Source organism: Chrysemys picta, chromosome 2 (genome assembly GCF_011386835.1).
Source record: "Chrysemys picta bellii isolate R12L10 chromosome 2, ASM1138683v2, whole genome shotgun sequence".
In the NCBI taxonomy this organism is placed as follows: domain Eukaryota; kingdom Metazoa; phylum Chordata; order Testudines; family Emydidae; genus Chrysemys; species Chrysemys picta.
The window spans coordinates 106,892,364-106,910,479 of record NC_088792.1 but is presented as its reverse complement, the minus strand read 5'-3'; the positions used below and the strand labels follow the sequence as shown (position 1 = coordinate 106,910,479).

Genomic DNA, 18,116 nt, shown 5'->3' with positions numbered 1-18,116 from the left:
GCCCCCCACCCCAGACCTGGGCTCTCACTCCCCCCACACCAGTGCCGTCCCCCCCCCCCCCCACCGCACCCTTGCCGCCCCAGCGCTGGGCTCTCCCCCGCACCAATACTGACTCCGCCCGCTCCCCCCTCACCACCAGCCGGTCCGGCGCTGGCAGGGTTGGGGTAAGCAGTGGGGTTCCTGGGCCGCGCCTCAGCCAAGGGTCCCTCCAGCCAGGGCTCCCACCTCCAGGACCGGTGGGACCTGGGAGGGCAGAGACAGGGGACCGCCCTGGCAATGGGCTGAGTAGCCGGGGCAGGGTAGCCCCAGAGGGAGCGGAGCCCCAGAGAGCGGGACTCGGGCCCCACAAGGCAGCACCCTGTCCTCTATGGCCCCACTGCTTCTGCTGCTTCTGGCCGCCCTGCTGCAGCCCCTGAGCGGCTTGGGCCACTTCGCCCAGACCCGGCAGTGGTGCTGGGGGGCGGCCGCCCTGTGACACCTGCAGGCGGCTCCGTGCGCCCCACGGGGCGACCCCCAGCCCGAGTGTCCCCCACTCGGAGCCTGCCCGGTCAAGCCACAAGGTGTGGGTGCTGCTCCCCCATGGTGTGAACCGCAGCAGCTCCAGGGCGCCCCCACGCATAACGCGCTGCTGCTGCCAGAGCCGGCTCTAGGCTTTTGCCGCCTGAAGCAAAAAAAAAAAAAGATGGCTGGAATGCCGCCCCTGAAAATGTGCCGCCCCAAGCACGTGCTTGGTTTGCTGGTGCCTAGAGTTGGCCCTGGAAAGAGTTGCTGTTGACTTTGACAGGAGTCATCTTTTTACTAGCTGAATGCTGTTTGAAAATTTGTTCTATAAAACACATTGATTTGAAAATAAATGGATAGGGTGTATTCTTGCTAAGGCATGATGACAGATCTATAGGGTTGGATCCTCTCTATGATTACCAAGGGGATAGTCGTGGAACAGGTCCTAAATATGAATCACTTAACACCAGCTGCCAGATAACATTAAAATGCCACAGAAGTGTACAGGGCGATATCCTTACTCTCAAAAATAATCTGCTCTATCAGCTCACATTACAGTAGAGACTCATTTTAATTATTCTACTCTACTCTTTCTTTACAGAATCTGAATTCTTTTAAACATCAATTATTTCCAAAGACCTCTGCTCGGTCAATGTATGTTACAATTTGCTATTTTGGCACCTGGCTGATGCTTGCAGCTAAATCAATTAATCATCCAACTGTTCTACTTCTTTCCAGTTGCTGGTTTCAGTGGAAGCATCCAGTGCAAACATATTCTGTTAAATTCATAGTTTGTAAGCTCCTTGGGGAGAAGACTCTCCTTATTTGTGTCTTGTACAGTACCATCCTTTTTTCGGCAATTAACAATTAATACATAATAATAATGTGCTTTACCTCCAAGTCTTGCCCTGATAGAAGCATCTGACACTGCCCTGGAGTTCCACCGTCTGTCCTGGCTCACCTCCTCCAACAGGACCACATGCCTTGTGTGTGTAGTCTGTGCAGTCTTTTCTGGGAGGGGGACTCGCTGGTGAGGTTTCACATCACTGTAATCCACCAGTGACTCAATGGTTCTGCCACAGCAGGGCTGCAAATCAGCATCAGCTCCTGGGCTCATGAATCCTGAGCAGGGATCAGCTAAAGGCACATTGTCCCGGTGTGGGAATAAAGGGTAATCTGGCCCCACAGGAGGGCTGTAAGGATTGAATTTAAGAAAAGAATTACTGTCTTTCTCTTGGAAGCTGGCAAAATCATGTTTGTCATCAGGACCTCTCACAAAAGGCATGTACATTTTCTTTAACAGACTTCGATACTCATGGCGATCCATCTTGTGAAGTGGCTCAGCTGACCGACTGGAGCTTTTAAAGGCATTTACCTGCCTTTCAGTTCCCTGGGAAACCAGGGTCATTTTCTTTTATTGTTTTAGATGACAGTAAATTAAAAAGACTCTGCTCTCTTCTATTTCTTAGACTTTCTGAAATCCTGTCCAACAAACAACAGTAAAGCTAGAGATCATCATCCAAAAAATTACTGAACAGAAACCATAAAAGCCAAGACAGGAGTTCAAATGGTGAATTCTTCCCTGAAAAGCAGTGAGTGATCCAGCCAGAGAAAGAATGAAGCTGTCAAATGAGCAAAGAGTCTCTTGGTTGCTTGGCAATGGTGGAACACTAGGACACAATGAAACTTGTAATTGTGTATATCATAACAATCTGATCCCTCGAGGAAACACAGTTGATATCTTTAAATGAGAGTACAACTATTTATTCCACGGATACACAAATAAAATGTTTTTAATTTTCCCAAGAATTATTTAGTATTTTTGAATCAATACTTTTTAAAGTAAACTACAAAATTGACATTTAGATTAGAAAGATGAACAGAACAGAAAGAGATTTAACTGATATGAGAGTTATGAAACATACAAAAGAAAAATATTAATAGGAGTAAATAAATTCTACCGACCACTGGCATTAACATTATCTACTCTACAAAATATTGCTTTTCTCTAGAGTTTCACCAGTTGTTTTTACTGTAACTTATTTTAGGCGTGATGGCAATGATCCATTAAAGGCTAAAGCCAAAGTTTTCAAAGCTGATTTCCTAATGTTAGCTTGGAAAGTTATATTTAGGGATCTAAAGAAAGCAGCCTAACTTTCAGAGGTGTTGAGTACCCCCAACTCACACTGATCTAAATGCAAGTGTTCAGCACCTCCAAGAAGTGGGCTGTAGTCCACGAAAGCTTATGCTCTAATAAATTTGTTAGTCTCTAAGGTGCCACAAGTACTCCTATTCTTTTTGTGGATACAGACTAACACGGCTGCTACTCTGAAACCTCCAAAAATCAAGCCATTTTTAATTGGGTGCCTTAAACACAGATTTAGGGGCCCAACTTTAGGCATCTAACGTTGAAAATGCTGACTTAAAGCTTTAGTTTACGATTGTTAGGAGCAACTCGTAGATGTGATTGGACAAACAGGCCCTGAATGTTCTCTCATGTACACTGGCTTTATGTAGCTGCAAATAGTAAGAATTTAATAAAGAATTCTGTTAATGATGCATAAGATGGAACAGAATTCACAGCTCACTCAATCTTTGTTGTGTTGGCGCCACAAAGAATAAAAAGTAGGGTTACCATTCGTCCGGATTCCCCCGGACATGTCCGGCTTTTTTCAGTTAAAAATAGCGTCCGGGGGGAATTTGTCAATGTCCAGACTTCCCCCGCCCCCCATGCAGAGCGTGCGGGGCTTACAGGGCAGCCGGCCGGATGGTGCCACTCGCACGGGCTCCGGCAGCCAGAGCCCTTCCTTCACTTCCCCCCTCCTCTCCCCTGCAACTTGAGACCACTCCCCACCTCTCCCTCCCTCCCCCTCCCCCCCCCCGCATTCACAGATCGCCGGCCCTCGCCTCAGCCTCCGGCAGTCTGGAGCTCCGACCCTGCTCCCCTCCCCCGCTGCCGAGCGCGCTGCTCTGCAGCACAGTAAGGGGGCCGGGGGTCAGAGAAGCAGCAGGGAGGTTCTGGGGGGGGGGTAGTCAAGAGACAGGGAGCAGGGTTGGATGGGTCAGGAGTTCGGGGGGGGCTGTCTGGGGGTTGGGGGTGTAAGGTTTTGGGCAGTCAGAGTACAGGTGGGGGGGGTCTCAGGAGGGGGCAGTCAGGGGACAAGGAGCGAGGGGGTGTTTGGGAGTTCTGGGGGAGGGGGGCTGTTTGGGGGCAGGGGTGGGGAGAGGGATCGGAGCAGTCAGGGGACAGGGAGCAGAGAGGTTTAGATGGGTCGGGAGTTTTGGGGGGGGCTGTCAGGGGGTGGGGAGTGGTTGGATGGGGCGTGGGAGTCCCAGGGGTCTGTCTGGGGGTGGGGGGTGTGGATAAGGTTTGGGGCAGTCAGGGGACAGGTAGGGGGTAGAGTCCTAGGGGGCCAGTTAGGATGTGGGGAAAGTCTCAGGAGGGGGCAGTCAAGGGACAAGGAGCAGGGAGGCTTAGGTAGGGGGTGGAGTCCTGGGGGGCAGTTAGGGGCAGGGGTCCCAGGAGGGGGAAGTCAGGGGACAAGGCGTGGGGGGGGAGGGTTGGGGGTTCTGAGGGGGCAGGAAGTGGGAGGGGGTGGAAGGGGCAGGGGCGGGGCTAGGGCGGGGCTCCTCCCGTCCTCTTTTGTGATTGTTGAAATATGGTAACCCTAATAAAAAGCAATTCAAACTTATCATTGGTCTTCAGTGACAAAAGTGTTGCTCTGACTATCCCCACTCTAGAGAGTAAACTGTAGAGCCCTGCATGGATATAAATTATATAAAGCAGCTATCCGCAGTCGTGCAGGGCTCTATAAATCTGCTGTCTGATTATGCCATTTTTACATAGGGTGTGCTTAGGAAAAGCGACTATGGATTTAGAGACAAGCGCCACTCATCGCTAGCCCCATACCAGGTCAATTGAATAATTACTCGTTTTTATTAAGATGTCCAAAGAATGTCTCTTTTTTGTTTTGATTCCTTGTTGACTTACAAAGGGAGGTGCCAACTTTTTCCCATGGCCCAGTAGCCAGCCATGCTCGTGGATCTGTTCCCCTGCCAAGGTCAGCTTGCTTCCCACAGGGATGCTTGCTGCCCTCCACACAGATCCTTCCCGGGGGGATTTCAAAGCCTGGCTGCAGAGACACGAGGCCTTGGGCTGCTCAGTGATCGCGGGACGCTCCCCTCTGTGCTGGCACCACCTGCCAAGGAAGGGCTGGGCCGCCGGACCCAGGGGCGGGGCTGGGAACGCAGGCCCGGCTGGGGAGCGCAAATGGGAAGTGGGTGCAGTCAGCGCGGTCCGTGAACAACGCGGCCAGCCCACTTTCTCATGGAAGGTCACAGAGTTCGGCGGCCTCCCCAGTCGGAACGAGAGGACGCCTCGTCGGCTTTAGGCCCGCAAAGTAATATCCCTCGCCTTCGCGCCTCGCGCCGCCCACGCGCCGGCAGGGGACAGAGCGGAAATGACGAGCAGAAGCGGGCTCGGCACGTGGTCGGCACGCGCCGCCGCCGGACCTCGCCCGTTTCTCTGCGCTTGCCCTCTGCCCCTCCCCCTCGAGCGCCAGCGTGACGCTACGGGGGTTCGACGCTGACTAACGAACTTTTAGGCCGCCGCGCGCGCGAGGCACAGGACCGAGCGGTGCGAGGCGCTGGGGCTTTAGGGATGGCGGACTCGCCCCCCGGGGCTACGCGCCGGCGGGGCCGGGGTAGGAGGCGGCGGGTGGGGGCTGCTCGCTCCTCGGCCTTCCGCCTTCCGGCGCTCGGCGTCACCTTCCTCTTCCTCCTGCTTCAGAGACCCCCCGCAGGTACCTCCCCCCCCACCCCCAGCATTGGGCCCGCCGGGGGGTAGCGGGGAGAGGCGTGATATTAATTATTTATCGTTAATGACTAGGTGTTGGTCCCTGGGTCTTAAATGCTGCAATAACACACGTGCAAATAAATAAATAACACAATAATACCTGGATATTCATAATTAATAAAATAAAATAACCCAATCAATTCAGTAACTTTCAATATTACATAATAATAAAAATATTGCAAATAATTAGCCCCATTTATTACAGTGGGAGCCACTGATGCGACCTGAGTTTAGATTGCTTTAAAGACAAAGAACCTTTAAGACCTTTTTGCCTTCAGTTTACTGAAAGGCATAAGTATCAGTTCCTTTTATATTTGTAAAGGAAAATCTTAATCAGTCCAAGCTGTCTAAAAAGTACAAAGATTTGACACACCTGTCATTACGAAGTGTGAAATGTTTCTTAAAAATGTCTTAATTACAGTTTCAGAGTGGTAGCCGTGTTAGTCTGTATCAGCAAAAACAATGAGGAGTCCTTGTGGCACCTTAGAGACTAACAAATTTATTTGGGAAGTGGGTTCTAGCCAACAAAAGCTTATGTCCAAATAAATATGTTAGTCTCTAAGGTGCCACAAGGACTCCTCATTTTTTTTTTTTTTTTTAATTTCAGTTGGCATATTTGAGCTCTCTGCCTGGGGTGTCCATCTCACTGAAATGTGATGTCATTTGTGACACTAGCTTTCTTACAGTGACTCCAAGGGACTCCAAACTAATATACAAACTGCTTTAGTAGTTGAGTAACAATCAAAAGAGAGATTTAAAAAAAAATCTATAAACAAACATTTTAAGTATAAGAATTCTTTTTATTATCATCAATTATTAGAGCAGAATGGAAACTGGATTTCAGTCTCTTCCACTGCGCTTTCATACTTATACTGCTAAAAATGATAGCATTTCAGCATAATAATTTCTACAGCAGACAGCTGAGAAATACCATTTGTAATTAAAATCACAAGGAAAATACTTGAATATTTGAGTAAGTAAGCTAGCTGCTATATTTTTGCTGCAGAAATCTCTGCAGAATCATTTCAAAACATAATTAAAACTTTGTAGTTATTACCATAGTCTTATGCTAACATTTTCCATCACCTTAAGGAACTTTCATTTCTAAATAAACTGAAGCTATGCCAATTTAGCATTCTAGTAATAATATTTTATTAGTTAATAAAATTGTGTAATTATTCAAAACTCATCTTTAAACTCTATTTTTGCCACTACCATTTTCAGACCAAATTTAATGTTCTGATGAATTGTTTTAAAGTTGTTTAATTTTACTATTTGATTTTAGTTTTTGTTCTAAGACTGCAAAATTAATAACATTTTATAGGGTTGACAGAATTACATTATATAGCCTGTTTTTTATTTTTGTTCTCTCCTTGTCAAGTTATAAGCTTCTAGGGACAGCAACTGTCAGGATAAGTCATGGTTGTGTGACAACATCGTAGCTCTACTGTCTGGAGGCAGGAGAAGAATAGAGGAGTCAGTTTGGAGATGCAGGGCCTCCACACAGATAGGCCTGGTCTATAAGATATTTGGGGAATCCATCTGTCACTTCTGGTCAGGAGCTGGAATTTGCCCCCTATAGAAAAATACCAGGGAAACCGAGCCTGATTCCCCACTGCCTTTCATGTTGTGTAGTATTTACACCTGTTTAAAGTGAGTACCGAGTGGATTTAAAATGCTTCCAAAGCAGACTGCTAGTATTTTATCCATATTGTACTTACTGTGATAGATCCTTGATCTTGCTTTGGAGGCACAAAGTAGTCACAGTGCTGTTGGATTTGCTCTCCTGAGAATTTCCCCAGTTTTTCACCAGTTAATTCAGGTGGTGTGGATTCCCCTTTGCATGGCCAGTGAGCCCCCAGCACCTCAGTGATCACCACCTGCTGCCATGGTCCCATGCAGGCTGCAAAAACTTACTGATGGGGGTTATGTTAGATCAGACTGGTCCCATGAATGAGGAAGTCAGAGATGGTACAATATAAGGCAGTGGAAAATCAGGCCCTATATGGTTTCTAGTGTAGTAGTGGCATTCCACAGATATTACAAGGCAAACTGCTTTGAAAGCTGTCTTAGGAGCTGTTTCAGAACTCTCAGTTCACTTTCTTAGAATGGATAAAACTTAAAAGCTTCTGCATGTCCTGTAAAGTTCAGAAGCTGGATTGGGTTGGGGATGCTCAAAGCTTGTTTTTAAAAAAAGGCAAATTTAAAATTGTTTCCATGAGTTTTCCACAGTGAACTTTGTTGTTCTTTCTGCAGTGCTTGGTGGGTCTCATTATACTAACTTGAATTATTCAACCTATCCAATTTTAATTAATCCAGTTGAAAGTGTGAGTGGGAAGAGGACTCTGTGCTCCAGACTATTTTGGTAAGGGCATTTGGGCTCATGGAGATCAGGAGGAGGGAAAAGGAATTCAAATAAAATAGGAAATCTGAAAAAAGCTGGAGAAGAATAACTTAGACAAATGTGATTCAAATGTAGTAAAAAATTATGCAGTGTATGAAGTTAGGGCTTAACTTCAAATGACTAAGCTGCACCTGCAAACAACTGAAGGAACAAAAGCTAAGGCATGTTTTCAAAATCTGGCTCAGTGTCAGCCTGGCTCTTGGGGGTCTAAATCAGGGGTGGGCGAACTACAGCCCGCCAGCCATTTTAAACTGGCCCTCAAGCTTCTGCTGGGGAGCGGGGTCTGGGGCTTGCCCCGCTCCAGTGCTCTGGCCCTCTTTGCGGCTCCCAGAAGCAGCGGCATGGCCCCTCTCCCCCTCCTGCGTAGGGGCAGCCAGGGGGTTCCACTTTGCACACTGTCCCCACCCCAAGTGCCACACCTGCATCTCCCCTTGGCCGGGAACTGCAACCAATGGGAGCTGCAGGGGTGTTGCCTGCGGCTGGGGCAGCGTGCAGAGCCACCTGGCCGCACCTCCATGTAGGAGCCGGAGAAGGGACATGCCGCTGCTTCTGGGAGCTCTTTGAGGTAGGTGCTGCCCGGAGCCTGCACCCCTGAGCCCCTCCCCATGCCCCAACCCTCTGCCCCAGCCCTGATCCCCCTCCTGCCCTCCGAACACCTTGATCCCAGCTTGAGCACCCTCTTGCACCCCAGACCCTTCATCCCCAGCCCCGCCCCAGACCCTGCACCCCCAGCTGGAGCCTTCACCCCTTCCCGCACCCCTGCCTGATCCCCCTCCCGCCCTCCAAACCCCTTGGTCCCAGCCCAGAGCACCCTCCTACACCCCAAACTCCTCATCCCCAGCCCCACTCCAGAGCCCACAACCCGAGCTGGAGCTCTCACCCCCCTCCTGCTCCCCAGCCTGGAGCCCCTCCTGCACCCGAACTCCGCATTTCTGGCCTGCACCCCCAACCAGAGCCCTCACCCCCTCCCATGCCCCAATCCCAATTTTGTGAGCACTCACGGGCCGCCATACAATTTTTATTCCCAGATGTGGCCCTTGGGCCAAAATGTTTGCTCACCCCTGGTCTAAATTATCTTCTGTTCTGAGGGAGAATCAGATAATAATTTTACAATCTTTGTGTTATACACCCTGGAATACACCACTGCATAACTTTTACTTTTTTCAAAAAAAAATTTATATTAGTGGTTCAAGAGCTCCATCTTTGGGGGTAATACATTAATGTAAAATATTCTCCCCAGGATTGTATCTGTCAAGTACAAAAACATCCCCCTATCAATACTATACATCTGTTTTCACCTTGTCAGTTTCTATCTTTCTAGCTGCACATATGCAATGAAACATCTAAATGAGTTTTAGTGGCTTTTCACAGATATGTGAGACATTTCTTTCACTCTGGGATTGTTGTATTATTTTGCTCTGCACTATCATATGAAGGACTCTAGTTTGTTTCCAATCTCTAGTTTGTCCAGACTGATAAAGGTGGTGTTTGGAGATATAAATCTAAGATGAGAGAGAGAGAGAGTGTGTGCGCGTTCGTGTGTGTGCGCGTTCGTGTGTGTGCGCGTTCGTGTGTGTGCGCGTTCGTGTGTGTGCGCGTTCGTGTGTGCGTGCGTTCGTGTGTGTGTGTGTGTGCGCGCGTGCGTTCGTTCTCTGGGTTCTGACGGACAAAGAGGAATCTTTGGAAAAAATATATATTGTAATTTTAAGCATTGTTAAGCAGCTCTTTCAGCAGCTTTTTCAGTAGAGTTCTGTGAACAGTTGTCAGTTTTACCAATAAGTCTGAATATCAAGTTAATAAATTAGTCAGCATTGAAAAGTTAAAAGTGAAAACTTTTTGGATAATGTTCTCATACAACCATGGAAAGCAAACAAAAGAGAAAGTGATTACCTCCAAGGTACTGCTCTGCTGGCAGCTTTCCCTATTGCTAGTATTGTGGTATTAGAACTAATCTCTAACTTGCCCATAGAGCTTGCTTAAAGAAAAATGTGTGTATGTGTAATTATATCAGGAGTATTCACTGTAGTTAAGGCCCTACCAACCGTCAATTTCACAGTTATAGGATTTAAAAAATAGTAAATTTCATGATTTTAGATATTTAAATGTGAAAATTCACAGTGTTGTAACTGTAGGAGGTCTTGACCCAGAAGCGGGTTGTGGGGGTGGGTCGCAACATTATGTAGGATGGGTCATGGTATTGCCACCCCTTACTTCTGTACTGCTGCTGACAGCAGTGCTACCTTCATGGCTGGGTGGCCAGAGAGCGGTGGTGATTCCAGCAGCAGTGCAGAAGTAAGGATGGCAATACCATATCATGCCATCCTTACTTTTGCGCTGCTGCTGCCTTCAGATCTGGTACCTGGCCAGCAGCTGCCACTCTCCGGCCATCCAGTGCCATAGGCAGCACAGAAGTAAGGGTGGCAATACCACGAACCCCCCTCTCCCCAATAATCTTGTGACCCCGCCCCCCTTTTGGGTCTGGACCTCCAGTTTGAGAAATGCTGGTTTCCCCAGTGAAATCTGTATAGTATAGGGTAAAAGTACACAGAAGACTAGATTTCGCAATTCGTAATGCATTTTTCATAGCCGTGAATTTGATAGGGCCCTAGCTATGGGGAAGTTTGCCTGAGTGTTTCAGTTATAATCCTGTTTTTAGCTGCTTATAATTTTTTATGTTCATCCTATTGTGCAGGTTAGCCAATGATGTCAAGATATTGTGTTATTTAGATCCAGACCTGCTATTCAACAGGAAAGGAAAAAAATAAAAATAAAAACCCTGGATTCATCCATTCCTACTTTATATTCTACTGCTCTACTTAAATCAACATTAAAAAATTTAGTCATGGCATATAAATTAACCCATGTCAGTCCATAAAATGTTCTTAATCTGTCCCAGCCAAATTATGCATTATATAGTATAGGCAAAAGGAGTTCAGAAAAATCACGGTAGTCCTTGGGTCAAATTATGAATTGATGTAAACTAGCATAGCTTCATTGAAGTCAAGGCAATTGTTCTTATTTACTTTATCTGAGAATCTGGTCCTCTGTTCTTTGGAGATCCATGTTTTAATGAGAAGATTGAATTCAGCTCTTATATATGTGCAACAGTATTCGAAGAGACCTACATTTAACGGTGGTGTAAAAAGTCTGAAATGCTTCAGGATGTCTTTTTGGGAGAAAGGAAATGTATTGGTGACCCTTTCAAGCAAAGTGTGAAAGTGACAAAATATAAAGAACTATTTAAAATGAATGAAACTCTTAATCACAGAAGTTCATCAGGAATATGACTACTCTGTGATGGCTATGACTGCATTTTTGAATGACACATTCCAAGAGAAGACAGATCGTTGCTTTCTGTTGCCTGAACATATCTCTATGGAGAGTTGTGCTTACCTTCTGAGATGACACATACAGACAAATTTGTTGAAAGATGGTATCTCACATACTTATCTGATTCCCATAATGGCAAGATCTGAGTTCCTTCTGAGTATTTATCTTCACAGCAACCTTATGTGGTGAAGTATTATTAGCCATATTCTACAAATGGAGATCTGAGGGACAGAGATGAAGTTATTTGCCCATTATCAAGAAACCTATGGTAGAGCTGGGAATTGAACCCAAATCTCCTATGTCCCAGACAAGTACATTCCACATCTGTCTTCTTCCTACAGAGTAATCAATTTATTCATCATTGCTTTTACTTTGAGACTGTAGGGGAATGAATTGGTGCATGTTGTTAATCTGTACTGTCAAATGTTGCATTGTACAATGTCTTCTAAAATATTATATGAGACACAGAAGGTGGGTGAGGTAATATTTTCTATTGGAACAACTTCTTTGTTGGTGGAAGTTTGTTCAGTAAAAGATGTTATCTCACTCACTTTATGTCTCATGTCTTGGGCTCAACACTTCAAAAAAATTGTCTTACTAGTTTAACTGATTGTTCTTAGCAGCAAATTATTTGTGCCCAAACTACAATTACTTTGGATAATTTTGATAAAATTGTATTAATATTTATATTAATGATGTATTCAAATTTTCAGTATTTTTGCTAAATTGTGTTAAATATTCTTATTTCTTATTTTATATAGCTTCTCTTACAAGTTTCCAAGTAATCTGCTGAATTTAAAATTATATACATAACCCTACACTGATGTAAGGATTACAACACCGAATACAAAGTGTACAGTGTTCACTTTATATTTATTTTTGATTACAAATATTTGCACTGTAAAAAACAAAACAAATAGTATGTCAGTTCACCTAATAAGTACTGTAGTGCAATCTCTTTATCATGAAAGTTGAACTTAGAAAAGTAGAATTAAAAATTACATTCAAAAATAAAACAATGTCGAAGTTTAGAGCTTACAAGTCCACTCAGTCCTACTTCAGCCAATCGCTCAGACAAACCAGTTTGGTTACAGTTGCAGGAGATAATGCTAACTGCTTCTTGTTTACAATGTCACCTGAAAGTGAGAACAGGGGTTTGCATGGCACTGTTGTAACCGGCGTCGCAAGATATTTACATGCGAGATGCGCTAAAGCTTCATATGTTCCTTCATGCTTCAACCACCATTCCAGAATACATGTGTCCATGCTGATGACGGGTTCTGCTCGATAATGATCCAAAGCAGAGCGTACCGATGCATGTTCATTTTCATTGTCTGAGTCAGATGCCACCAGCAGAAGGTTGATTTTCTTTTTTGGCGGTTTGGGTTTTGTAGTTTTCGCATCAAAATGTTGCCCTTTTAAGACTTCTGAAAGCATCCTCCACACCTCATCCCTCTCAGATTTTGGAAGGCACTTCAGATTCTGAAACCTTGGGTCGACTGATGTAGCTATTTTTAGAAATCTCATATTGGTACCTTCTTTGTGTTTTGACAAATCTGCAGTGACAGTGTTCGTAAATCAAACGTGCTGGGTCATCAACTGAGACTGCTATAACATGAAATATATGGCAGAATGTGGGTAAAACAGAACAGGAGACATACAGTTCTCCCCCAAGAAGTTCAGTCACAAAGTTAATTAACACACTATTTTTTTAGTGAACATCACCAGCATGGAAGCATGACTTCTGGAATGGTGGCCGAAGCATGAAGGGGCATAGGAATGTTTAGCATATCTGGCACGTAAATACCTTGCAATGCCAGCTACAAAAGTGCCATGCAAATGCCTGTTCTCACTTTCAGGTGACACTGCTTCCCGCTTCTTATTTACACTATCTCCTGTAAATGTAAACAAACTTGTTTGTTTTAGCGATTGACTGAATAAGAAGTCGGACTGAGTGGACATGTAGGCTCTAAAGTTTTACATTGTTTTGTTTTTGAGTGCAGTTACATAACCAAAAAAATCTACATTTGTAAGTTACACTTTCACAATAGAGATTGCACTACATATATGAGGTGAATTGAAAAATACTATTTTTGTTTATCATTTTTACAGTGCAAATATTTATAGTAAAAAACTACAATAAAAAGTACAAAGTACTGTACACTTTGTATTCTGTGTTGTAATATAAATAAATATATTTGAAAATGTAGAAAAACATCCACAATATTTAATAAATTTCAATTGATATTCTATTGTTTAACAGTGTGATTAATTGTGATTAGTTTTTTTAATTGCAGTTAATTTTTTTGAGTTAATCGTGTGAGTTAACTGATTAATCGACAGCCCTACTTGCTTTATATCTGCTTGAATATGTAGCACACACAGGTTAAAATAACTTTAAAAGTCTAATTCTAATTCTAAGGGGGAAATTCAGAGTTAAGAATGCATTGGTCTACTATAAGGACTCAATTAAATTTAATGCAATGGTTGCAACCTTATGTTTGAGTATTTAAACATACAAAATGCAGTAGATTCTAAATTGTAGCTCACTCAATAGTTGTAAGAGCTGCTTGTTTTTAACACATCTCTATCTAGACATTATGTTGTCACCAGTCGTGACTCCATAATTAAGATTGAGTTCTATTTTGCACTTAAATCCATGTATTCAACCTTCATATGTATAAATACAATACGGCATATTGTCCAAGGCCTTACATCATTTACTATTTGAGTACAGCGTGAATTTCTGAGCATTTACAAGTAAATCTGTTAATTAGTGTGAGCTAATACTAATTAAAAACTGAGTCCTTCAAGAAATGTAGCATGATTCTTTTTCTCAGTTCTAAATGATAACAGACTAGCAAGACTCTGAACTTCCCGCGTAGTTAAAATTGGTATCTTGTTCATATGAAGAAATTAGATTTAATAATTTAACTTAATTACAATGTTGTATCTAATTGTTTATGAGCATATAGGAGTGAGGTCAACACTTCAGGTAACGCTTAAATGGGCCATTGTTACATCAGAAGTATCTCACACCATCACAATCCTTCTACAGCTAATTTGCATGCAATGGTTAAGGTACTGCTTAAGGTACTCCTTAAGGTACTGCTGCCACAGCTCCATTGCACATCCAGGCAACTCTGCTGAGGGATCTGACATAGGAATACAGTGTGAACCTTTGAAGTGGAGACACAGGGATTCAGGTATGGGGCACCCTTCACCCCCTCACATAGTGCCAGTCTCACTAATATAGTACTGCCCCATAACCAATAAGTCAATTGCATGTTAATAGCCAGATTAATCCGTACACTTCAGCTGTTCTATGCCGTTCCAGTGATGCAAAGTTGCTGTAAACCCAGTTTGAACAGGTTAGCTGCTTTATGCTGCTCTGATGTATGAGTGGATCTGCTCTCAAAAATTAAAATAAGATCTAAAGTTGACAGTATGTGTCTTTTTTTTTTTTTAAATAACTAGAAATAGCACATGGTAGCATTTTCATTGGGTTTCTTATTTAGTGTTCATATTCATTAGCTTTTAACTTTAAAATAAAGCAAGGAAATTCCAAGATAAAATACTGGTAAAATGGAGGCAAGACTGAGAGTATGTAACAATAATTAGTAATTAAAAAAAAACCCAGCGCTGTTGTAATTTGTCCCCAAACCAAGCATTACAAACTTGGAAAATTGAGAGTTAAACTTATACTTAAGAGATATCCAAACACGTTAAGGTATGGAACTACAATATTAAGGCATTCAAACTTCCTTAATTCTGCCCTGTAGTGTCACCATGAATGTGAAAATATGAAAAAATCCTGTCTTTAAAAATCAGTTTAATCTAATCTGTGGCCACAAACACTAAAAATGCCTTCATTATAATTTGTGGCTACTGCAAAAAAAAAAAAGTCATATGTATATTAAAGGCAGTGTAGGTAGTGATCCCTATTGTTATAATTGCCCACCACTTTCCACTATAAGATGCTGTTTTCAGTTCCTTATAAATTTGCCAAACTTTAACCTTTGGGCTGTAATTTTCCATGCCAGATGCCTACCTTAACTTGAATTGTTTTAGAAAATTTTAGCAAAAATGGCTCAACCATTTCTTAGAACAAGAATCGTGGAAAAAATACATTGTTTTGCCTCTGTTAAAAATTCTTAAAACTGTTAAATTGAGATGCTCTAGTGCCCCATTCTTTGGAGCAGGGACTCTATTTGTCATGGGGTATAGTCCTTGTGTCAGGGATACTCTTGATCATCTCCATGAAAATTGGCCAAAATTTGGCCAAATTATGGGTTCCACAGAATCTCAGTTAACACGTTTGGCAATGGTTTGAAGATTATACTGAGTGTGCTCCAGCCCAGGGATGAACGAGCAGAGCAAGGCTTTCCCTGCAGTTACTCCTCCTGACTATTAAGGGCCTGTCATGATGCCAAGAACAGGAACTGAGAGCAGTGAGACTGGGTATTCTGTGCTCTCAGTGGCCCCCATGCTGGTTCCCAGGGAACAAGGGAGAGGAAGCAACTTGACTGGAATGTAGGTTCCCCGGGGTGATAGGAAAAGGGTCTGGGAGTGGTGGGAAGATTGGGACATAGAGCTGAAGAAATGGGGGCTTGGGATGAGGAACCAAAGTTGCGGGGTATAATATACATGCTGTTAAATTGTGCCTTAATATAGATCAGTAATGTATTCAAGTTACTCTTTGGAGAAGTCAAGGGGAGTTTGGTGTAAGGTGAGCAGGCTTTGATTCTTGTGTGTTGCTGTTTGGTGTACAGGATTCTTATACATAGAAAATGTATACACTACAAATTTAACCATTTTATTTCAGATTGTTATAATTATGAGATTACTGTAATAAAATAAATATGGTTAAGCTTGTTTTATTAATGGTCAGTACACAGATTAAGGGACCTATTCTGGAAAGCACATGTTTAAATCTATCCATATTCTGGATAGGATTCACACACTTGTGTAATATTTAAGAATGTGGTTAAAGTTAAGCATATGCTTTAGTGCAGTGCAGAATAGGGATGCTTTTATGAATCCGTGCCTTAGTCATTTGACTTAATGGGAGGTACTTTTGTATAAAATTGTTATATCCACACCTAGTGGTGCTATCCCTACTACAAATAATAGGAGAACACATCTATTAAAGCTTATAAATCAGTCTATAATTCACTGTTCACTTTTCCAGATAAGTTTTCAATTCTTATTTTAATTTTTATATTTTGACAGTTCAGTCTTCAAGGAGATTCTCAGGAATTGCAAATCCAAATCATAATGATTTGAAAATAGTAGGATCAACCACATTTCCAGGTATTCATAAATGGAATAATAAACCTTAGTTTTTACTGGAGGTTAAAAATAATAATTATGGGGACTATGGTCACTGTTTTGCCATTAGTATGCTAATAGCAAGCAACTCCTATATCCCCTTTTTAGCAGACCCAGATGGTGCTGTGTGGTTGCTTTCATTCTGGTTGGCTGAGATAGGGGTTTGCATAAGAGTGAGTTGGCTAATACTTTATCCAAATAAGAAAGAAAGATGTCTTGTGGGGAAGGATCCTGTTCCCACTGAGAAGCAGGTATGCCCATCCTTCATTAATGAGATTTGTAGTTTAGAGGTACTTCGTGACCTTCAGTTGATCCTAGAGTCTAGCCTTCAGTGGCCAATGTGCTTTTCCCCCCATAACAATTGTGACTTTCTCCCTCAGATGCAGACCTGTGCCTTTGGATTGGAAATGGGATTTTATATTCTCCCTATAATTTGTGTTTTGACCTATGACTGTATTTTTTTTTTTTTTTTGCAAATTTTAGAGGATTACGTTTAAGATTGGGTGAGTAATGTAAGCCAAGTGGGAGGTAGTGAATAATGGAAGAATTATATGGCACTGGAGAACTAGCTGGGTCCTTTAATTGTTAATTTCCCAGCCTAATATTTGGTAAAAGGTTTAAAAGGTATAGAATTTTGGTAAACAAAATGTAATACTGTGTTTTGGAGTTAGCTGGATTTCATTGTAACATACTTTCAGCCTTAATACCTTAACTAAATCTTTCTTTTTTGTGAAATAGAAGTACTCATTCAGTACACACAACAAAGTTTATATTCCATGCCACATAACGTCAGGAAAGCAGCTTCTCAAGTTTGTTGTGGGATTGTGGGTACTTGCTATACACCAATCTTCTCCTGAGTTTAGACGCTTACTGCTAAAATTATGGATGGTTCTACATACATTTTTGAAAGGACACACAGAAGGCCCCCAATCCACACTTTCACAGGCCAGCTAGAACTGCAAGAGCCTATTAGAATACTAATGGCAAAATTACCCAGACTCTAAGCTAACTCTCTGTCCCCCAACATTGACTTTATGTACAGATTGAATTCTAGGGGAGACAAAATAAAACTCTGTAGAACCCTACAAGTGAGAACCTGTTCCTCCAAAAGGGTCATTGGTGGGCACTAGGAGGTACAATGTTCTTTTTAGAGAACTAGATTAAATCAAGTCAGGCAGAAGAGACTTAGATGTTATAGAAGAATATGAAATAGAACTGGAACAAATCTTCAACACTTTTCATTTGATTTCACGTAGGACAGAAAAAGAATGTCTTTAACATTTCACTTCTGGTGATAGAGATAAGAGGCTCAATCCCAATATCTTGGGGTCATTCTTCAAACATATATTTTAAGATTGTGGTTACTGGCTTACTTGACTGTACAGGCAATTTTATTACCTAAGAAACTTGCTAATTACCATATGTTGTATTTTCAGTCAAAATTTATGTCAAGGTGAATCACAACAGTCCACGTATTCTGTGTGTAACAAATCGGCTACGAAATTCAGAGCTGATAGATCCAGTATTCCAATGGCATGGACCAGGAGGTGACCTTGTTGCAGGTAGAGATTTGTTTTCTTGCTTCATTCTTCATTTTTCCTATGATTGTATGTTTGTTGATATCTAAATTGGGATGGAATACTACTTAGAGAATTTGTGATGTTCCTGCTTCTCAAAAAGATTTTTAAAAAACGA

General features: G+C 42.8%; 2 protein-coding genes across 3 annotated transcripts in view; one reads left to right on the top strand and one right to left on the bottom strand.

The window, feature by feature from the left end:
* Positions 1-2,031, bottom strand: part of SPMIP7 (sperm microtubule inner protein 7) — a 48,326-nt gene extending 46,295 nt beyond the window's left edge. The window contains exon 1 of the mRNA XM_005278559.5: positions 1,396-2,031. Coding sequence (XP_005278616.4) covers positions 1,396-1,909 — 514 coding nt within the window. The 5' untranslated portion in view covers positions 1,910-2,031. The remainder of the gene's footprint in view (positions 1-1,395) is intronic.
* A 2,831-nt stretch (positions 2,032-4,862) lies between these two features.
* ZPBP (zona pellucida binding protein) overlaps positions 4,863-18,116 on the top strand; it is an 80,439-nt gene continuing 67,185 nt past the window's right edge. The window contains exons 1-3 of one of the 2 annotated variants that reach the window (XM_065583921.1): positions 4,863-5,303; positions 16,323-16,403; positions 17,858-17,983. In XM_065583921.1, coding sequence (XP_065439993.1) covers positions 5,162-5,303; positions 16,323-16,403; positions 17,858-17,983 — 349 coding nt within the window. In that variant the 5' untranslated portion in view covers positions 4,863-5,161. The remainder of the gene's footprint in view (positions 5,304-16,322; positions 16,404-17,857; positions 17,984-18,116) is intronic. The other variant, XM_005278560.4, reaches the window with a different exon arrangement.